General features: G+C 37.9%; 1 protein-coding gene across 6 annotated transcripts in view; it reads left to right on the top strand.

Annotated features, from left to right (window-relative positions):
• DAW1 (dynein assembly factor with WD repeats 1) overlaps positions 1-23,461 on the top strand; it is a 66,850-nt gene extending 43,389 nt beyond the window's left edge. For 5 of the 6 annotated variants that reach the window (XM_033229966.1, XM_033229971.1, XM_033229970.1 and 2 more), the window contains 6 exons: positions 416-522; positions 1,715-1,817; positions 2,616-2,730; positions 17,650-17,726; positions 20,235-20,397; positions 22,764-23,461. In XM_033229966.1, coding sequence (XP_033085857.1) covers positions 416-522; positions 1,715-1,817; positions 2,616-2,730; positions 17,650-17,726; positions 20,235-20,397; positions 22,764-22,798 — 600 coding nt within the window. In that variant the 3' untranslated portion in view covers positions 22,799-23,461. The remainder of the gene's footprint in view (positions 1-415; positions 523-1,714; positions 1,818-2,615; positions 2,731-17,649; positions 17,727-20,234; positions 20,398-22,763) is intronic. The other variant, XM_033229969.1, reaches the window with a different exon arrangement.
• The last annotated feature ends 836 nt before the right edge of the window (positions 23,462-24,297 follow it).

The following is a 24,297-nucleotide window of genomic DNA, read 5'->3' as shown; positions in this document are numbered from 1 at the left end:
ATACACTATTTACTTTTGCACACCATGCGTTATTAGCCCATGTAGTCCCCAGCTCTGTAGTGTTTCCGAGACAATGTAAAGGACGTCCTCTAGTTTCCCCAAACACAACCTCTTTCTTTTGTTTTTAATCAACATTATTAAGTTAAATGAACCAGCTGTGTGTTAAGTCACTAATTTTAGTAAACTTACAGGATTGTGTAGCCATTACCAAAACCTAGTTTTCAAACCTTTCCATCACCCCAAAAAGAACCCTGTGCCCATGTGCAGACACTCCCCATCCTCACCCCAGCCAACCGCTGACCTCCCTTCCTAGAGCTCGGCCTTCTCCAGCATTTCCTTTTAGACTATGATATTGTACACTTGCAGAAATTGTTTTATCTGCTGGTATACTTGGCGGTATGTGCTCTTTTTCTAGGGACATTCTGGCGAAGTCATCTCCTTGTCATTTAACACCTCAGGAGACAGAATCATCACGGGGTCTTTTGATCATACAGTTGTAGTGTGGGACGCTGATACTGGAAGGTAATTCTTAGTTCTTAAAAATTGTTTTAACCTGGATCAGGGGGCTCAGAAAACCCTCTGTTATTTATTAGCTTAAGCTGTTCTCTATTAACTCTGCTTTGGGTTCCATAAAAATAGGACATATGGAAAATGTAAATTAATTCATTCTTTAATGATATTTCTGATTCACAAAATATGTGCATCCTTGGAATTTTGAGCAAATAATGACAAACAGCAACATAAAAGGAGAATGTTAGCAATAGTCTGGTTACATAGCTATTATTTATTCCATGGATAATCAAATTTCAATGGCTTGTCATTATGTTAGGCATGAATATCATGTATAAATAAAACTCTTAGTTAATTTCCCAAATTTAATTTAGTCCAAGAACTTCAACTTCCTTCCTAATGCTTGGTCCTAGTTGCTAGGAAGTTAACTATATTAGCATATTTGTGTTGGAAAACTACTCTTGGATTTGTCTGTGATTTAATAGAGGGGCTAATTATCAGGGGTGCCGACCAAGATGTATGCAACAAGAAATGACAGAGAAAGAAGGACCTTTCAGTTGATGTGTGGTTTCTGAACAACCAGGGTGCACTCGTCTGGTATAAGAATACTTCTCATGGCCTTTACTATTTGTTACCCATTTCTTTTTGAAATGTTGCCTTAAGTAGCATTATTTTGATAGTTTAAAATCTAAGTACATTTTTGTTGAAATGAAATATTTATTTATTTATTTATTTGAGACGGAGTCTCGCTCTGTCGCCCAGGCTGGAGTGCAGTGGCACGATCTCCGCTCACTGCAAACTCCGCCTCCCGGGTTCACACCATTCTCCTGCCTCAGCCTCCCGAGTAGCTGGGACTGCAGGCGCCCGCCACCTCGCCCGGAGAATTTATTTGTATTCTTAGTAGAGGTGAGATTTCACCATGTTAGCCAGGGTGGTCTCGATCTCCTGATCTTGTGGATCCACCTGCCTCGGCCTCCCAAAGTGCTGGGATTACAGGCGTGAGCCACTGCGCCCGGCCGAAATGAAATTATTAGTAGTTTCTTTTTGAGCACTAGTAAAGCCGTATTTGTTTTGTCATCAAATATATTATTTTATAAAAACCAAAATTTAGATTAGCTTACCCAGATGGGCTTGACCTCATTATTCATGTGCATATACTGAAGTAAGATATCTTTCATTAATTTTAATTATTTTTGCGTTGTAGGAAGGTACATATCTTAATTGGTCATTGTGCTGAGATTAGCAGTGCCTTATTCAATTGGGATTGCTCTCTAATATTAACTGGCTCTATGGACAAAACCTGCATGGTGAGCTAAATACATAAATATCTTTGCTTTATGTTGTGTCTATACTCTTTACTGTGTCAGATATCCACTGTAAGATTAACAAATTTCAAGGGTGATATAAAATTAAGATATTAATTTACAAATAATAATTGGTAATTTTTTAAATTTCAAGTTTTGGATTTTCCAAATTTGAAGGAATTGTGATGTAGTAAAGCAATCCTTCTTCAAGTATATTAAATATCTTATTTGAGAAGGCATTTTATTTTTATTTAATATTCCACTGTTCATTTATAGAACTTCAATTAGTAGAGTGACCCTCAACGAGCCTCAAACACAATGTTTCCTTGTCCCTAAGTTTCTATACTTAAAAAATGGTTACTAAGAGATTATACTATGGAATTATCGTTTGTTTATGTAACAGATATATTACAATTTTATAATGTACTTTTCATTTTCTGACATTGTAGTTTTATATGAAGCTCCTAATCATTTGATGTCCTTCCTATAAAAAGAGCAAAACTCTTCACCAACCAGTAAAGCATAAACGTTGAGATATTTTTTCTTTCTTTAATGTAGTGGCAGATTCTAAATGTCTGACTTTGGTTTTCTCTGTGACTAGGGTGTGCCTTCCTTGATGGTTGGCTGTGGTCTCTGGTCATGAATCAAAGTAAATCTAACTGAACATGTGAGAATTACACAAGTAATATTTGCACAGTTACTTAACCAGGCATAAGCATGTCATGAAGACCACTGGCCATCTTCACACTTGAGAAAGAAAGTCATAGTCTTTTTTTTGTTTTTTGTTGCTTTTAATTGTAGCTGTGGAATGCTACAAATGGAAAATGTGTGGCAACCTTAACAGGCCATGATGATGAAATACTAGACAGCTGCTTTGATTACACTGGAAAGCTTATTGCAACTGCTTCAGCTGATGGTAGGTGATCTGTTCATATTTTAATTTTTGGAGAGTTTTATGCTTTGCTTGATGACCATGCATGATTCTACACTATGGGTCATTTCTTTGATGACCAGCCATGATTAAAAACCATGTCTCATCTCTGTGGTGACCATGTATGGCACAATGGTATGCCTATATCATATAGCTGATAACCACATGTAATGTGTACATGTAATACAATGTAAATATAAATGTGTAAATGTAATACAATGTCTGTGTCACCTGCTAGATAACCAGGTATATGAGATCTTTGTCATCTTCTTAATATCTGTATATGATGCTATATTCTGGGTCATCTCCATGATTATTAGTATTATTATTATTTTGAGATGGAGTCTCACTCTATTGCCCAGGCAGGCGTGCAGTGGTGTGATCTCGGCTCAACGCAACCTCTGCCTCCCAGGTTCGAGCAATTTTCCTGCCTCAGCCTCCCGAGTAGCTGGGAATACAGGCATGCACCACTATGCCTGGCTAATTTTTGTATTTTTAGTAGAGAAGGGGTTTCTCCATGTTGGCCACACTGGTCTTGAACTCCTGACCTCAGGTGATCCACCTGCCTTGCCCTCCCAAAGTGTTGGGATTACAGGCATGAGCCACCGTGCCTGGCTTCCCTGATTATTATGTATGATGTTACCCTATGTTGGCCTTGTCAACTTAATTGCCATCAATGGTGCTATAATCTCCCTTATAACCACATGTGCTGTTCCACTATGTCTACCACATTTTTGTGATAAGCATACATGATGCTATGGTATACATTGTCTCTTTGATTACCACTGTGATTCGATACTATGAGTCATCTTATTGATAACCATACATGGTACTATCCTAGGTGTGCTTCAATCCTGTGACAGTCACATGTGATACTACACTATATCTGTCATCTCCCTGTGGCTCACATGTGACATGATATTGTGTCTGTCTTATCGCCCAAGGATCATGTTTATTTCTACACTGTATCTGCATCATCTTGTTGAAAGTTGAATATTATGCTACACTGTGTTTTCACCTACTCCTTTAAAACCACATTTGATGCTGGGCCATATCTACATCATATCCTTGATAATCATATATGATGCAAAACCTTGAGTCATCTTGCTGACAAATATGTATGATACTAACTCTGTGTCCACATCATCTCATTGAAGCCACATGCAATGCTATACGATGTCTTTATTCTCTCAGTGACAACCATCTGTATTGGTGTACTATGCATGCATCATGTCCTGGATAACATTTTATGATACTGAACAAGTCATTGCCATGACAAACATATATGATGCTATATTATGTGTCATCTCTTTGACAACCACATGTGATGATTCATTGTGTCTGCACTATTTCCCTGGCAAGTATTTATGATGCGACTCTATGGCTGCAGCATATTCCTGACAAACATGTGTTAACACTATACGACTTCTACATTATCTCCCTGACAATTTCCTGTTTTACACTAAACTGTGTCTACACCAGATCCTTGATAACCACATGGTACTATACTATGTCTCCATCATCCTATGTCTCCTTGTCATCCTATGTCTCCAAGCATATGTGATGCTATACTAAGTCTTTGTTATATCATGGCATCACATACAATGCGTGATGCTATTCTATGAGGCATAGAATATGAAGTATGAACTATGTGTCATCTTCCTGAAGACACAGATGATGCTAAACTACATCAATACCATCTACCTGATGACCACGTAAGAAGCTACACCAAGTCTATGTTATCCATCTGATGGCCACATATGATGCTATATTTTATCTATGTCATGTATCTGACTACTATGTTTTAATTTACACTGTGTTTGTTATCCTCTTTATAATAATGTATGATAGTATGTTATATCTTTATCCTGTTCTTTATAACCATGTATGATACTGTTCCATATCTTAGTATTTCTTAGAAATCCATGTATGATACTATAGTATTTGTACCTCATTGCCCTGGCCAACATAGTCTGCAGGGTCCACTATATCACATCGCCACCTTTAGAAAGGTGGTGATATTTTATGTATATATCCTATTGGTTCTGTTTTATACATATATATATCCTATTAGTTCTGTTTTATACATATATCCTATTGTATTTTATATATATATCCTATTTGTTCTGTTTTATCCTATATATAATTTTATATATTTATATATTTTTATATATTATATATTTATATGTTTTATACTATATTTACTATATGTATAATTCTGTTCATACTACATATAAATATGTAACCAATAGTATATAAATACACACACACACATATATAGTATGTAACCAATATTATATAAGTATACACACACACATATTTATATATGAAGGCTGAGAAGTCTTGCGATATGCCATCTGCAAGCTGGAGAATCAGGAAAATCAGTGGTGTAATTCAGTCCAAGTCTGAAAACCTAAAAACTTGGGGAACCAATAGTGTAACTCTTAGTCTGAGGCCAAAAACTTGAGCGAACTGAGGAGGGCACTGGTGTCAGTCTTGGAGTCTGAGGATCTGAGAACCAGGAGCTCTGATGACTGAGGGCCAGAGAAGATGAAGATGGATGTCCCAGCTCCAGAAGAGAGAAGAATTTCATCCTTCCTCCACCTTTTATTGTATCTGGGTCCTCAATGGATTGGATGATACCCACCCACATTGGTGAGTGTGGCTCTTCTTTACTCAGTCTAGCACCCTCACAGACACACCCAGAAGTAATGTTTTAACAACTACCTGGGTATCCCTTAACACAGTCAAGTTGATGCATAAAATTAACCATCGCAATGCCACACTGTGTCTGTGTATAACCTGTTACCCACGTATGATGCTATACTATATGTGCATCATCTCATTGATAACCAAATACATTGTCATGATGTTTCTGAGGTATCCTAAAGCATGTGTTATGCCTATCTTATTCTTTGGTAGTCATATATGATGTTGTACTATGACAATTTCCTTGATGATCATGTATGATGCTATATAATATATGCATCGTGGCCAGGTGTGGTGGCTCATGCCTGTAATTTCAATACTTTGGGAGGCCAAGGTGGGAGGATCGCTTGAGGCCAGGAGTTTGAGACCAGCCTGGGCAACATAGGGAGACCCTATCACTACAAAATATTAAAACAAAATTAGCCAGGTGTGGTGGCGTGCACCTGTAGACCTAACTACTCAGTAAGCTGAGGAAAATAACTTGAGCCTAGGAGTTCAGGGTTACAGTGAACTATGATTATGCCACTGCACTCCAGTCTGAGTGATAGAGTGAGACCCTGTCTCCTTGATGAATATATTCGTTAATGAACACACACACACATGCACACACACGCCCCTCATATTCTAGACAGCCATATGTGGTGTTACATTGTTTGAAATATATTGGACAACAATGTGTGATGTTATATTATTGCTATATCACCCCTTTAATAACCCCATAAGGTGCTATAATATGTTACTTTATACTATTTCTGTGTCATATTCGTAATAACCATTTATTACACTAGGCTACAATTAATCTCCAGGACAAACATATATGATACTACACTATGTCTGTGCCATTTGGAAAACAGGGTATGATGATACAATATTTTTGTGTTACTTCCCTGATCACTTAATTTATGATGCTGCAATATGTCTGCTTCATTTTCATGATAAGCACCTGTGACATTACAACCTATCTGTGTCAAATCCATGGTATCTTCATATGACACAAAATTATATGTCATCACCCAGATACCTTTTTTTTCCTGCATCCAATCATCTATGAGACCCTGATGCCTTGTATGGCACTATGCTATGTGTCATCTCCCTGATAACGTATGACACCGCCCTGTATCTGCATTATCTCTCTGACAACCTAAGTAAGCTTATACTATTTTGTGAGCCATATTCTTGACAATTGTATATGAAGCTATACTATGTCTCATCATGTTCTTGACAATGGATGAAACTATGCTATGCTTGCATATATTTAAGAATCATGTATAATTTTATATGTATGTGTGTATGTATACACACATGTTTGTACACACATGTGTGTATATATACACATGTATATACATATATACATGTATCTATATGTATACCCATACTATATATGTATATATACACACATACATACTATGGGTATACATACATATATGTGTGTGTATATATAATATATATACACATGTATATATCTAAAATTATACATGATTATATATTATGTATATATATATTACATTCTGAGATACTGGGAATTAGAACTTCAACATATGAATTTTAAAAGGACACAATTCAGCATACAGTATCACATATGACATACTGTGTATTTGCTTCTTTTGCCTGAAGACTGCATATTATTTTATGTTTTTATAATCTCCTTGAAGCCACTTAAATTACACTATAACTTCATCATGCCCTTACAAAGGACTGTGCTACACCTTATGGGTGACATGGCCTAGTTATTTAAGGATGATGCTACAATATATTTACTTTGTCTCCCTGATGATCATTTTATTTGTAAGAACATGTTTTCATCCTCTCCTTGGCAACAACTTGTAATTCTCCACTACGTCTGTGTCATTGCCTTTATAACCACATGTACTCTTTCTGCATCATCTTTCTGACTACCACATATGATGCTGTATAACATATGTCTTATATCCCTGATAGCCACATGTGATGCTGTCTTCTCTCTTACCTCTCTGTAGGACCTTTATGAGATTACACTATGTCTATGTCATCTCCCTGATGGCCACAGATGGCAGCTGCATTACATGTGTGCCATCTCCCTGATCACATATGCCCCTACGCTGTCTGATTCATCTTTCTCGTGACCATATATCCTGCTTCACTATGTGTAGATCCTTTCATGATAACAGTTTTTGGCTCTGTGCTGTGTCTGTGTGTGTCTGTGTGTCTATACTGTGCTACACCATGCTCTGCTCTGCTATGCCGTACCATACCATACTATACTGACTTATGTGTGTACATTGTCTTTTTTGGAACTAAGTATAATGTTACATTCTGCCTCATCTCCATGGTCAACATGTATGATGTTATGTGATATCGAGATCACCTTCTTTCTCTTTTTCTTTTTTCTTTGAGACAGTCTCGCTCTGTCGCCCAGGCTGGAGTGCAGTGGTACGATCTTGGCTCACTGCAACCTCCACCTCCCAGGTTCAAGCGATTCTCGTGCCTCAGCCTCCTGAGTTGTGTCACGTTCTTGGTAATCATGTATGATGTTATCCGGCGTGTTATCTCTTTGATCACTGGATGTGATGCTAAACTATGCCCGTGTCATCTGCTGTCAACAATATGTTATGCTACATACTGTGTTCCTTATCTTCTTGATGATCATATATAATGATGCACTGTCTGGTATGTCTGTTTCATATCACTGGAGGCCTGGACATTGCTACAGTTTGTCTTCATCATCTCAGTGATGACCGCCTATTGCACTTCATTTGTATTCTTCATTTCCTTGAAAACAGCAGTGTTTTCCTATGTCTGTGTCACCTTGTTGAAAACCACACCTAAGCTATACTGCTGTCATCCCCTACCTGTTAATCATGTAGGATGGTATATTCTGGGTTATCTCCTTGGTGATCGTATAAAGAGCTGCCATGTGTCTGCAATGATAAACATGCTAATTGTGGACTGTGCTCTTATATGTTTGCATCTGTGTGTCTTAGACAACTATGTGTGCTATAATATCACGCCACATCTCCTTGGCAACCATATGTGATGCCACATTTTGGGTCCTGTCACTGATGGTCATGTTTGGTGCCCCAAGACATCTGCATCATCTCTGACCGCTATGTGTTGTACAATATTGTCACTGCGGATAGCATCCTAAATGCTACAAAGGAGCATGTAACATTTGACAAGGATGTATATTGCTAAACTATTTCTCTGTCATCTCCTTTACAATCGCAATCGTGTATGAGTCTGTACTATATCTGAATCATCTCCTAGATAACAAAGTGACGTGCAATTTTAGGATTCATCTTTCAGAACCACACATGAGAAGATCATCTTCTTGATAATGATTTGTGACACTATCCTTTGTTTGGGTCTTGGTATCACCACATATTGTGTTAAAACATGACTGCATGATATCATTCATATCCACATGTGATGTTATACTATGTGTACTTCATTTCCTTAAAAACTATAGATGATATTATACTAAGTTATCGCCTTTGTAACCATGTCTTATACCTCCCTATTTCTGAGTCATCACCTTGATAACCACATGTGACATTGTACTGTCCCTTTCATCATGGGTAATGTTTTTGTCCTTGGTAACCACATATGATACCTGCTGTTTATATGGACCAGCTCCTTTGTGACATTTATGATGCCATAATATAAGTTATTTCCATGAGGAAAACCTACAGTGCTACATTTGTGTAAGTCATCTCCTTGATATTCATGTATAATGCTATCCTATGTGCCATTTTAAAATTACCATATGTGATGGTACTCTACATGTACATCATCCCACTGATAACCATGTGATACTGTAAGTGTATCATCTCCTTGGAACTAGGTATGGTTCTAAAATCAATCTTTGTAGAGTCCTTGTACAACACATATATCCTTGCACTATGCCTATGTCATGCTCTTGATGGCCACTAGTATGCTACAGTGTCTCTGTCATCTCCCTGATCATCATGTATGACATTCAACATGTCTACACCTTCTGCCAGAAGACAGTCATCCTATCTATTTATCTATCTATCTATCTATCTATCGAGAGTCATCTCTCTCTCTCTTTCTTTACATTAGGTCTACTCATGTTCCTAAAGGCCTTTATAATGCAACAATATTTCTGTGACATTTCTTTGATAAGCACATAGGACATCACATCACATTTGTGTCTACCTCATTTACTTTATAACCATGAGTGACACTGTACTATGTCTGCACCACCTGCTTGATAAACAAATATGGTGCTATACTGCATCTTCATCATCTTTATAACCATGTATGATCTTGGAACCTGGTCTTTTCCCTGATCCCGTACTGAGGATTATCCTATATTTTGGGTCATTTCTCTGACCATAATGTATGATGCTACAATATATCTACATCATAAACTTGATAACCATGGATGGTGCTATAATACTACATGCACCATCTCTTTGATAACCACAAACGATGCTCTACTATGTGTACCACATCTCCTTTACAATCATTGATGATCTATGTTATTTGTCACCACTTTGATTACTACTTATGATTCTACATTGAGCCATCATGTTGATATCCATATATGATGCCACTCTGTGTCATCTCTTTGAAAACCATTTACGATGTTACACTCTGTGGACCTTACATCCAAGAAGACTACATATGATGTTACACTAGATTATGTCATCTCCCTTATCCCCCCATTTGGCATTATATTGTCTGTCTTCCTCATCTCACTGATGATCACTTATGAGGATACATGATGTCTGCTTCACTGTCTGCATTAATATGTATTGTTCAACATCTTATCAGAGTCATCACCTTGAAAACCACCCATGATGCTACATGTTTTTATCACCATCTTGAAATTTATGCTGGATTCAATACAATATCTGTCTTAGATAATGTTGCACTAATGTATGTCATCCCTTTGCCAATCACATGATATGTTTGCGTCATTGATAATCATATATAATTCTAGGCTATAGCCCACCATGACAACAACATACCATGCTATACTATGTCTGTATCACCTTTTAACATACTACATATGTTGTCACATTATGACTTTTTCACCTTGAGAGCCATGTATGATACTGCTGTACTATGGCTAAACTTCCTGATGACAGTGATGCTACATAATGTCTGCATCATACCCTTGACAAAAACATATGGTGCCACACTCTGTCTGCATCATAATTTTATTAAGTATGTGTTATGGTATAGTATTACTGCGGCATGCTTTGACAAATATATGATGCTCTGCTTTAATTCATGTCATGTAGTGATGTAAACTATATTTGCATCCTTTACTTGATGACGATATATGATGCTATACTATGATTTTATTATTTCCACAATATTCTCAAATGACAATCTATTATGGGTCATCTTTTTGATGGTAACATATGGTGTTACTCTATGTATGTGTCATCAAGTTAAGTACCATGTATATGCTATTCTATGTTTGCCTCTTTTTCTTGATATCCGTAAAGTATGCTAATTTATGGGTCAGTTTCCTGATGACCATGTTTGATGCTGGAAGATGTCTGCATTATCTCTTTGAACATCAAGTGGGATTAATACTATAACTATGTCTTTTCTGCAATGACCCTGTGTGATGCTAAACTATTTATGTGATGCCTCCTTGACAATAACCTCTGATAATCATCTCCCTGAGAATGATGTGTGATGCTGTAACATACCCTGTCTGTAGTAAATCCTGTGATACTAGACTCTATTTGGGTCTTCTTAATAACACTGAATATATGTACTATGTTTTGTCTCACTACTCCCAGTTATTATGCTACAATATAATTGTCTCCGTCAACCATATGCAATGCTATCTTATGTGTCATATCCTTAATAGCCGTATATAATGCTACACTGTATCTACTTCCTCTTCTTGATAACCACATGCAATGTTATACTATTGTCTATATCATGTCCTTGAAAACTCCTTATGATATTGTGCTGTAGTTCATCTCATTTAGGACAGTTTATAATGCTACAATGTTTGTGCCATCACCTTGAAAGTTACATATGATTATACATTATTTCTGCATATGTTCACTATAGCTATTTTATCAGTCACATATTTCTAATAAACATCTGTGACATTTAAACCTTTGTGATTTCCCTGACAACCATGTATGATGCAACATTATGTCTTCATTGTCTTACTGAGACCCTGTATGACTATTACTCTAAAAATAATATACTGCTACACTATATCTAATATGTAATTATCTCCTTGACAACCACTTACGGTTACATACCATGTCTGCATTGTTTTTAACAGCAATCCATGAATTTGTACCACGTTTACATCAATTTTAAAATAACTATGCATGATATTATGAGTAATCTCACTGATGACAGTATTTGAGGCTGCAAGATATCTGTGTTATCACCTTGATAACTATATGTGGTGCCACACTATATGTGCAAAATCTGCTTGAGAAGTACATATGATGCTGTTATGACTGCATTATCTCTTTGATAACTATGTATGATGTTTAAACCAAGCTTGTTCTCTTTGATAGCCACATATTATGAATGTCCATGTGCATGTCATCTACTTGAAAACCAAGTATGATGCTATACTATTTCTCTGTCATCTCCTTGATAACCTTGTAGAGTGCCATACAATTCTGCATCATCTTCTGGACAATTACACATGATAATCATGGATATATGTTATATCCATGATGGCCATGTATACTATGTTATTTGGGTATCATCTTTTATAGTCCGCATATGACCCTACACGATGTCTCCATTATTTTCTTGATGATCATATGTGATGCTACACTATGTCTTTTTCATCTACTTGAACTTGACAATGATCGTACCTCAGGCTATACTATGTCTGCATTATCTCCTTTAAATCCTCATGTGATGTACAGTATGTCTGCATTAACATTCGGACTCCTGTGTAGGTACTACTATACATCCGGATCATCTTATTGATGATCATGTATGATGCTATACTGTGTATGTGTCAGCTCCGTAATTCTGACCTATGTCTGTATAATCTCCTAGTCAACAATGTATGACACTACACTATATCTGCATTATCTCCTTGATAACCACATTTGACCCTACAGTACATTCATGTCATCTCTCTGACCACATGTGACATTAAGCTATGTCTGTGTCATCTCCCTCATGGCCATGCATGACATTACTCTATGTCTACATCTGTGTTGACCACATATGACACTACATTATATCTGTGTCACCCCCTGTGATATGTGTCATGCTGAATTATGACCATGTCATTGCTTGGCAATCATATATGAGAATACATTGTGTCTACACTATCGTCTCTTTGACAGGCACATATTTCTGTCTGATTCCCCTGATGACTACATTCCTCTGATTCTTCCGATTCCTCTGATGACTGCATGTGGTGATCGACATCATGTCTGCATAAACTCCTTGACAGCCTTTAAGAGATTCTGGAAGTTCATCCATTCACTAATGGACAATTTAAGTTGTTTTTATATCTTGGCTACTGTGACTAATACTGCAATGAGCATGAGGGTGCAGATATCTCTTCAAGTTACTGATTTTATTTTCTTTGGATATGTACCCAGTAGAGGGATTGCTGGATTGTATGGTAGCTCTATTTTAATTTTTTTTGAGGAGCCTTCATACTGTTTTCCATAATGGCTGTATCAATTAGCATTCCCACTAGCAACATTCAAGGGTTTCTTTTTCTCTACACTTTTGCTAACGTTTTAAAATCTCTTGTCTTTTTGACAATAACCATCCTAAGTGCAGGTGATATTTCATTGTGGTTTTGATATGCATTTCTCTAATGATTAGTGAAAGGAGCACCTTTTCATATGTACCTGTTGGCCATTAATATGTCTTCTTTGGAAAAATCTATTCAGGTTCTTTGCCCGTTTTTATTTTTTGCTATTGAGTTGTGTGAACTACATTTAGGATGTTAACCCCTTATCACATATGTGATTTACAAACGTTTTCTCCCATTTCATGGGTTGCCTTTTCATTTTTAAAATTATTCTCTTGGCTGTGCAGTAGCCTTTACTTTCATGTGGTCCCACTTGTTTGTTTTTGCTTTTGTTGCCTGTGCTTTCGGTGTCATGTCCAAAAAGTCATTGCCAAGAGCAATGTCAAGCTGCCTTTTATATTGTCTTCTAGAAGTAAAACAGTTTTGTATCTTATGTTTGTCTTTAATTTATTTAGGGTTAATTTTTGTAAATAGTGTAATATTCTTCAGCATGTGGATATCCAGTTTTGCTAGTACCATTTATTAAAGAGATTTTTCTTTCTCCATTGTGTATTTTTGATGCCTTGTTAAAGATTAGTTGACCATATATGTGTGAGTTTATTTTTAGGCTTTCTATTGGTCTATGTGTCTGTTTTTATGCCAGTACTATTTTGATTACTATAGCTTTGTAGTATAGCCAAGATATGGGAACAACCAAGTGTTCATTGACAGATAAATGGATAAATAAATGTGATATATATATATATATATAGTAAAATACTTTTATTTTCACCATAAAAGAAGAAAACATTGCCATTTGTGACAATATGGATGAGCCTGGAGGATTTGAGTGAAATAAACCAGACACAAAAGGACAAAATACTGTATGATATACTTTGACATGGAATCTAAAAAAGTTGAACTCATGAAGATAGAGTAGGAGGGTGACTACTAGGGGTCAAGGGGTGGGAAAAATGGGGAGATGTTGGTCAAAGGGCACATGCAGGGGCCATTGAAAATAATATGCTAAGAATAGGTAAGGCTCAAGGACAGTATCTGTAGCTAGTTGCACTTTCAATGAACTCCAGTAGTCAAGGACAGTATCTCTAGTTGAACTTTTAATGAGCTCTAGTAGGCGCCAAGAAGGCAGACAAAATAAGAAAGAACTTAGAGACAAGGAACTAAGCAGAAGGTTATATCTGGGTGCAGAAAGTTTGTTTTGCATTGTGTTATTTTTGCTGACGTGGGATTTATGGAGTATAAATAAAGTGAGGCGGAGGCTCTAGGCGCGGCCGCCATGTTCTCTGTTTGTCTTTGTCTCTTGTGTCTGTTCATTCTCCACCACCCCCGGCGCGGGCCCCAATAGGCACAAACTTAGGTTATAAGAGGAACAGGTTCTGGGGTCTCAAGTATAGCATGGGTGGTGGTGGATGTGCTAATTAACTCAATTTTGATGTCATTACGCAATATATTTGTGTATAAAATCATCATCATCAATTTGAGTATATGTAATTTTTGTTTGTCAAAAACAAACATTTTTAAAAAGTACTTATATGAAATTTTTTTTAGACAGCAGTTCTTCTCTTTTATTCAATATAATGATTGTATAACTACATTCCCTGTATGCCTCACAATCTCTTATAACGGTCAATATTTGCTGGATAGACAAACTTGGAGTTGCAGAACTTAGATATGTGATTTGCTGGCTGAGGGGTTATGAGCAAGGTTTTTATTTTTATTTATTTATTTATTTATTTATTTATTTTTAAACTTAAGTTCTAGAATACATGTGCAGAACGTGCAGGTTTGTTACATGGGTATACATGTGCCATGGTGGTTTGCTACACCTATCAATCCTAGGTTTTAAGCCCTGCAAACATTAGGTATTTGTCCTAATCCTTTCTCTCCCCTTTCTCCTCTTGCCTCTACCCCCGGACAGACCCTGGTGTGTGATGTTCCCCTCCCTGTGTCCATGTGTTCTCATTATTCACCTACCACTTACGAGTGAGAACATGCGGTGTTTGGTTTTCTGTTCCTGTGTTAGTGTGCTGAGAATGATGGCTTCCAGCTTCATCCATGTCTCTGCAAAGGACATGAACTCATTCTTTTTTATGGCTGCAAGGAAATTTTTGGATACAAAAATTCTGGCTAAAATGGAAATACCTTGTGACTAACATACTTTTAAGCAGTCACATATCCTTTATGTTATAATCAGGTGTAGAATTTTATTGGTGATTTATTGTAATTACACAGTATTTCATTGTCTCCTTCAAAATTACATTTGCATGCTTGCTGTCTTACTCACTAGGACTTTTCAAAGGTGATCCCTTGCTCATACATATAAGTCTTCCTTATACCCTAGAATGGAAATATCCTGAGGCTGGAGGATTTTATTTTTTTAAATAACTATTTACTTTTTTTTATCTTCTCATAGATCCTGGCTTTTAATAACCATACCTTAAGTGTAATTAATCCACCCCTCTCATTTTAAATATCATTATTGATAGAAATAATTTACTCAACAATATGTATCAAAATATCTACTTTGTGCCAGAATTGTTTTAGGAATATGGGATATTTGAGTGAACAAAAGAGATAGGGATCACTGCCTTCATGGAGGTACATTGTGAAGGGAGAGGCAGACAATATGTAACACCATACTCATATCTTATATAGAATGCTAGATTACATGGAATGTTTGACTGCATAGAATGTTAGAAGTTGGTTCACACTAAGTGGGGATAAAAAAGGTAGAATTAAAGAATCAGGATTCTTGGGCTGAATGAGAATAAAATCAAGCTCAATTCTAGTTTTATTTTCTCTATAATCTGATATTTGCTCTGGCCGTGATTCTATTCTTCCCTTGTTTGGTAAAACATTGCTTTGAAAATATCTTTTTTTTTTTTTTCCTTTTGCTTGCTTTGTAAACTTCTTCTCATTCTAGGAATGAGAAGTCTTTCTAGGAAGTCTTGATGTTTAGAATGATCTTTTTTATTTATCTCTGGTGTTTGCTCCTAATTCCCTTCTTAAAATTTAGATATCATCTAATAGTTACCTGTGCAGCAACATCTATCTATGTATCTATCTGTCTGTCTGTCTGTCTGTCTATCTATCTATCTATCTATCTATCTATCTACTTTTTCTTCTTCATTGGAATTATTCTGAAGGCTGATTTTTTTTTTTTGTTTCTTTAGTTGTATCCCTATCTGTAAAAAAATTACAGTGTTTCAGGCCGTATTATTTCTGAGTTTTCTGAAGTTTAGAAATATAGTTTTATAAAATTTAAAGTGTAGATCTATGCAGGACATTCTCTTTCATGTTATTGACTCTGAAACCAAATTGGTCACTTCCCTTTGAGGCTTTTGAAATGTCCAACTGAATTTCAAGTTATATGTTTTTTAATTACATTAATTCTAAAATGGCAAGTTTTATCATTTTTGTACTTCCTCATGAAGTTGACATTGTCAGAAAGGGAAGTAAAAAATTTATTACAATATTTTACTTTTCTCTGGATGCAAATCAAGTACCTACAATTTTGAATCCTTGCTATATTTTACTACTATGTAAAGCTATAATTAGAGATTTAAAAAAGCAGTCTTCATCTGGCAAAGCAAATTATAACTTTTCTTCTAACAAAAATTTTACTACTCATGTTTTTCTCTTTCAATATTTATTTATTTAACTTATTCATCCTTTACTTATAAGGAAATGTCCATAGTACTTACTCCATCCATTTCTACATCCATCCATCCATCATCCATCCATCCATCCATCCATCCATCCATCCATCCATCCATCCATCATCCATCCATCCATCCATCCATCCATCATCCATCCATCCATCCATCCATCATCCATCCATCCATCCATCCATCCATCCTTCATCCATCCATCCATCATCCATCCATCCATCCATCCATCCATCCATCCATCCTACAGCTATTTATTGAATGGCTACTACAGGCTTGGCACTTTTAGTTGCTGGAGGCAGAGCAGGAACAAAGTGTTCGATTAGGTTTTTCTGTGGAAAAGAGTTTTTGAAGCCTGTTTTTTACCTGTTGAGTAGCGGCTGATGCTCCTTCTTGGGATGTTCCTTGGGCACCTTGCAGAAACTCAGACTCACACCTAGTGTATCATGCTGGTCTTGCTGCTTATTTCATCACCTGCCTCTTGAAACTTGCTCTAATTCCTCTTTTTCTCTTAAAGGTTTTTCTTTCTGGATTCCAGTTTCTTGCTCTCTTTTCTACCTTGGAATACATTATTGGTTCTAATCAGCTCAGGATTACTGGGGAGCTCCCTCTCGCCCTCTCCTGCAGTGACACCAGCAGGCATTTAGAGTATTAAGTATCCGGCTCTCACCACTGGCAAGAAGATGAACTTAGCACAGAGCTCATGTGTCAGGGGGATAGATATTTATACAATGCAGGGTCTTTTATCCAAAGTTCTGTATTTAAGATGAATTTATATGTATCCCCACCCCTCTCAAAAAGGAACAGCAAGAATTTTCAGTGCTGCCACAAGAAAATGCATTGCCAAACTGGAAGGCCATGAAGGTGAAATTTCAAAGGTGAGTTGCTTTCTCATTTGGAGGAGTTTATTTACTTTCAAAAAATAAAGAGCAGGGCATGGGTGCAGTGCCTCATACCTATAATCCCAGCACTAGAAGAAGAGGTGAGAAGATTGCTTGAGGCCAGGAGTTCAAGACCAACCTGGGCAACATAAGGATACCACATCTCTAAAAAAAACCAAAAAAAGTCAGCTGCGTGTGGGGTCACACATCTGTAGTCCCACCTATTCTGGAGGCTGAGGCAGGAGGATCGCTTGAGCCCAGGAGGTCAAGGCTGTAGTGAGATGTGATTGCACCACTGCATTACAGCCTGGGTGACAGAGCAAGACCCTATCTCAAATTAAAAAAGCAAAAAGCACATGCTTATTATGAATAGGTCTACTGGAACTGAAGTACTAAGATTTGTTCAATTGTCTCATTTTTTTTTTCTAGAAATCACTCACCTAAAGACTTTATTTTTAACTGTGCCCTCAAACTTAGCATAATAATGATTTCTAAAACCTCTTAAAAAGTATGGAGCAACATTCTCTTCCACTCTCAGCAAAATATTTAGTTAGATGAAAATACTTAATACAGCAATTTAAGGAGCGTGTAAAGTGCTCTTCCTGTTCCGGTAAACACATAAGTTTATGTTGTGCAAAAAATATGCTGTGCAGCGAGTGTCAAGTGTTCTGTAAGTTAGATGCAATTGAGAAAGTAGTTCCTGGAAATACGTAACACCTAAAATATAAAATTATCCACTTTGAAACTACAAAGCTGTATCTTAGGATTTTGTATAAACTTACCCCAAAATATCATTCACAGAGCAGGCCCACCTAGTCAGTGATCTGAAGTTTAGATGTGTCATCAGAACTTCGTAGAGTAGACTAGGACTTGGTGGCTCTTACCTCCCAGCTCAGCCCAATCCCTTGGTTCCCTGTCTGAGATCACCTGTGTTCTTGCTTTGCAAAATATCAGCTTGATGATTTTAGGTTTCTGAAGGCTCCATCTAGACCCTGGAACTCTGCCCCATGCTGTGCTCTCGGCTCTTCTGCCTCTGCACCTACAGCTGGTGATCATTGCCCTCTGGCTGGTCAGTGGTGGTCTCCAGGGCATGCAGACTATGGCCTCTTCATAAGCTGGGAGGCTTATGGATGGCAGGAGGGGATGGAAAAGTGGGGTGTGGGTGTGGGAGGCAGGACGAGGAGGAAGCCTGGCCCACATTTCTGAGTGTCTGACTAGGTAGCTATTGATACATCTGGTGTGTCCCCTCCACAAGTAAACATCTATTTTCATGAATGAGTGACTATAAAGAATTCTCTAGTGCTATTTTATTAAATTTTATGCTTTTTAAGTGAACATATTATTGAATTGGCATCTGGTAAGGGCATTTCTATGGGGTGCAAAGCTAAAGTATTCAGTCATTCAGCAAACAGTTTTAGAGAGTGTCCACTATGCTGGGCATTGCACAGCCACTGGTAACACAGTGATAAAAACAGAAATGGCCCTGCCCTCCTCAAACCTTCAGTCATTGATGAGATGGCCCGAATCACTGTCTTCTGGTGATTAGAGAGGGATGTAAGCATGACGCCCAAAGGAATGCAGGGCTAACAGGTTCCTCTGATGGTCACTCAGATACCAACTGGCAACACCTGGCACATGGGAGGCACAGAAGGTTATTTATGGAAAATGCTATACTTGGGGTGGCAGTAGATAAGAACTTCCTTTCTTATAGGTTCTAACATTCACTTATTCTCTGGCACAGATTAGAGAAGGATCTGTGTGCTTTTTTGTTTTTTATTTATTTTAATTATTATTATTTTTATTTATTATTATTCTTTTTTTGAGACGGAGTCTTGCTCTGTCGCCCAGGCTGGAGTGCAGTGGCATGATCTCGGCTCACTGCAACCTCCACCTCACTGGGCTCAAGCGATTCTCCTGCCTCAGCCTCCCCAGTAGCTGGAATTATAGGTGTGTGCCACCACACCCGGCTGATTTTTGTGTTTTTAGTAGAGATGGGGTTTCGCCATGTTGGTCAGGCAGTCTTGAACTCCTGACCTCAGGTGATCCACCTGACTCGGCCTCCCAAAGTGCTGGGATTACAGGCCTGAGCCACTGCCCCCGGCCTGGATCTGTGTGCTTTTGACCACAAAGACGACATCAGGGTTTGGCTATGAAGGATCCTGACTCGTGTGTTCACCCACACTAGGGCCCTGCGTCTTTGCATGGAGAAGGGCATCATGCATCTTTGGAAAGAAGCTGGGTGGGGAATACTCAAATTATATGGATGCTTTGGTCTTTATGCTTAAAAATGTGTGGAGCAGGCAGTTAAATTTTCTCTCTGGATTTTAATTTCCATGTATTAATCCCTGCAATATTTTTTTTTTTCCCATGATGAAGAAATTGTTCTATGCAACAATAAATACCAGACTAGGAAGGTGACATGTGCTTAGTAATGTCCTCTTTTTGCTGATAAGAAATGTGTTTGGAACCATTACACAAAGCTGTGATCATTTTTCTTTTTTGCAGATTTCTTTCAACCCTCAAGGGAACCGTCTTCTAACTGGCAGCTCTGACAAAACGGCTAGAATCTGGGATGCTCAGACTGGCCAGTGCCTCCAGGTTCTTGAGGGGCACACTGATGAAATCTTTTCATGTACTTTCAACTATAAAGGCAACATAGTCATTACAGGTATGGAAGACATCAACACCATAGACTCATTTTTTCTTGATTGGCTGTTAGATTTTCCAAGCTGAATACTAACAGGAGTTCATCCCCATTCCCTACCTCTTTTCTATAGTCACTAGCTCATCTTGGCCTGCCCTCATATTTTCATTATTTAATTTTAGCTTTATGAGGACCTGCAGGAGTGAGCTCTGCCATTGACTTGTGAACTTTGAATTTTATTTGCTCTAGATAAGGTAATAATTTATCTAGATTTAGTAACCTTACTGGTTACTAACTTTCCCCAGGTGTTGTATATCAATTGAATGGTTGATATTTAGTCAGCCATATGCATTGGCTCATGCCAGCAATGTCAGTGCTTTGAGAGGCTGAGGCAGAAAGAATGCTTGAGGCCAGCCTGGGCAACATAACAAGACCCTGTCTCTACAAAAAATAGAGCATTAGCTGGGCATGGTGGCATGCACCTATAGTCCCAGCTGCTCAGGAGGCTGAGGCTGGAGGAGCACTTGAGCCAAGGAGTTGGAGGCTTCGATGAGCTATTATCATGCCACTGTACTCCAGTCTGGGTGACAGAGTAAGACCCTGTCTCAAGAAAAAAATTGAGTTTATGGCAGTAAGTGTTAGTAACCAAAACAAGTCAGGATCAAAATTCTCCCTAGTTGGCTTTACAGCCCATTAGAGATTTATTCTTTGAGCAGAGTTGTTTTCTCCCCTGCTAAAGCACTAATGTTTGGGGGGAAAAGAACATGTATTAACCATTTTCCAACCATTAACAGTTTATAGTGAATTAATAATATTAGCAACTTTTCATAAGAAAAGGGTAGCTTAGATTGTGGAAAGGGGAGAAAAATGACAAGTTGATGGTATCATGTTAGTGCAGTGGTTCGAGGGGAGGCCTTGGCAGGGAACGGGTGCCACAGTGGTGAGGAGTAGGGTGCCCTAAGTGAGCACAGAAGACTGGATCTGCCTAAGTACCAGTGATTCTCATTGTGTTGAGCAAATTTAAAAATTACTGGTCTAATAAGTTAAATGCCACAGGCCCAAGGTTGGCTTTACATATTGGCTAATTAGGTGGTTTCCTAGTCAGGTAACTTCAGGGGTGCTGAGAATTATCTCCCCATACCACCTAAAATGCCTCCCCAGTCTACTTAATCATGGACAGTTTCCAAAATCACAGGGCTTATGATCTTCAAAATCTTCAGGCTTGTGATTTTCAAGTGTTAACTAAAATGTAGGTACTTCGAAAACACTGGGAAAATAAGCCATAGATTTTTGTTGTCAACACAATATCAAATCCTTCTCCTTGATGAGAAAAGAGGTGAGAGGCTATGATGGAGGGCACAGGGCGCTCCTGCAGGGAGTGAGAAAGAAGGAAGACCAGCCTTTCCTAGTCCACATGGCCTCATGTGAGACTGGCTCTACAGTACCTCTTCTCTCAACCAGTTTTCACAGAGGACCCTGGAGAGTTTAGCGAAAGAAATTTTGTTGTTGTGCCTTGCTTTGGTGCTGGCACATACATTCCTGAGTGCTTCTAAGATGCCACTGAGTAATTTAGTGTATCCCAAAGCACCAAAGTGCTTAACATTGGCTCGCTAGACAACAGAGCTTTTTCGAATGGGGTGATACTTCTCTCTTGCCATCAATAGAGCAATCACTTTATTTGAAAGAGTCTACTCTATTTTCCGAGTGGACGCCAGTGTGATTAACTGCAGGCATTTTGTCGTGGGCTGCTTGAGGCTGGGTTTAGAATCACAAAGAAAATGGCAGAAAAGTAGCTAGCATGGTCTTTACATTTTTTAAAACATGAAGTGTCGTTTTGTGGGATATGGTTTTTATAGGCTTTCCTAGGTCCTAAGGCACTCACACTTCTTATACTGATGTTATGTGCCTAGTCCCTGAAGGTGAGAAAACCAGTAGTGCCCACTGATGATGAGAAACCCCCCCTAAAATTTTGAAAAGTTCCAGAGTGGTATGTCCTGCCTCCTCCTAGGCTTATCACCCAAACCTGGAGATATTCAAAGTTACTGTATTTCCATTGGGCAGTGATGTTTGAGGGGACGGCAGAGGGGATGGCTGAGGTGGCTACATTCTCAAGTTCTTTCCCATTCTAAGAAGCCATGAATCTTGCTAGTGTAAGTAAGCAGGATGTGTACCTGCTTAATTTACAACTAGCTGGTATTGTGGGGAAAAAAAAAAATCACTACTTCAAAAGTGCCTGAGCTGCTCAGAGACTCTGCAGCTAGGTGCGGAGAACCTAGCCCATGTAGCACATTGCTAATTACCAATGGCCCAGAAAATGTCAACTTGTAGAAAGAGAGAATGAGATGAATGAAATGAAGAAAAAAATAACTCTGTGAAATCTGTTTTATTAGGCAGCAAGGATAATACCTGTAGGATATGGCGTTGACTGAAGGAAGCTGGTCAGTGAGCAACCTTGCTAACAATGGTAATCCAGAACTGGAACTTCACAGACAGCAGCTCCTTTAATATTTCTTACACTTTCTCTTTTTCTACAAGTCAACTATTTATACAACTGTCCTTTATTTCACGGATATGACCATTAAACATGACAAAGTTATGCCTCTCCAATATTATTATTTGATGGAGATGGCAAGACACAGCATGTTTGGCTAATGCCACCAGTTATTTCCATTGTGTTTGTTTTTTAAAAGCATTGTGATACTGAAAAAGTTACCAGAGTAACTTAACAACGTGTCTCCTGGATTTTACTTTGAAGCCTATTGTTATAATTTCTGTTGAATAAAGTGTTTGGAGGAAATTCCTTGTATATCTGTATTTATGATGTATGTTTTTAGGGTGAAGTAAGGGAAATAATGTGGATCTTATTTAATAGCAAATATCTTCTGTTCTGTATTGATACATTGAAAAAAATGTTGGCAGGTTTATTTCTAAGGAAAAGTTAAACAGAATATTCAGACTATTGCATTTGAAAATCTGGGTGGGGCCATGTGCCGTTGGCTCACACCTGTAATCCCAGTGCCTTGAGAGGCCGAGGCAGGTGGATCACTTGAGGTCACGAGTTCAAGGCTAGCCTGGCCAACAGGGTGAAACCCCATCTCTACCAAAAATACAAAAAAAAAAAAAATTAGGCGGGCGTGGCGGTGGGTGCCTGTAGTCCCAGCTACTCGGAAGACTGGGGCAGGAGAATCGCTTGAACCCAGGAGGCAGAGGTTTCAGTGAGCTGAAATCATGCCACTACACTCCAGGCTGGGTGACAGAGCGAGATGCCCTCTCACACACACTAAATACATACATACATACATACATACATGCATGCATACAATCTGGGTGGAAAATGATTGAAGCATGAGAGAAAATGATCAAATAACAACCTTAGTACTGCTGAAATATTTTAAAATGTTTTTTAAAAGCTTGGTTTGTGTAAAAGTACCCAAATGCATATTAAAATTAGCATTAAAAGAAAAGCACAAGCATTAATAAGGCCTGAATCTGAAGCAAGAGAATGCCTGAAAATCTTATACAATTATTTTTCAAAAAGAGCTTCATTGATATATAATCAATATATAAAATATTGCATATATTTAATGTATACATTTTTATGAGTTTGAACATATATGACACCATCATCAAAATCAAGGTACTAAATATTCTCATCATCTTCAACTATTTCCTTGTGTTGTTTTGTGGTTTTTGTTGTTTATTGGTACGAGCACTTTACATGAGCTCTGTCCTTTTAGCATATTTCAAGGTGTATAATACTTTATTGTCAACTATGGGTATTGTGGTTTACAGCAGATCCCCAGAACGTGTTCTAGAACTCATTTTCTTAATAATGCGAATAATACCAGTATGGCTGAGTGCTTACCATGTGCCAGTAGTGCCCAACCACTTCACGTAGAACATCTCATTTAATCTTCCTAGCAA

The sequence above is a fragment of the Trachypithecus francoisi genome, unplaced genomic scaffold (assembly GCF_009764315.1).
Source record: "Trachypithecus francoisi isolate TF-2019V2 unplaced genomic scaffold, Tfra_2.0 Lachesis_group13, whole genome shotgun sequence".
Classification (NCBI taxonomy): domain Eukaryota; kingdom Metazoa; phylum Chordata; class Mammalia; order Primates; family Cercopithecidae; genus Trachypithecus; species Trachypithecus francoisi.
This window is presented reverse-complemented; position numbering and strand designations above follow the sequence as displayed.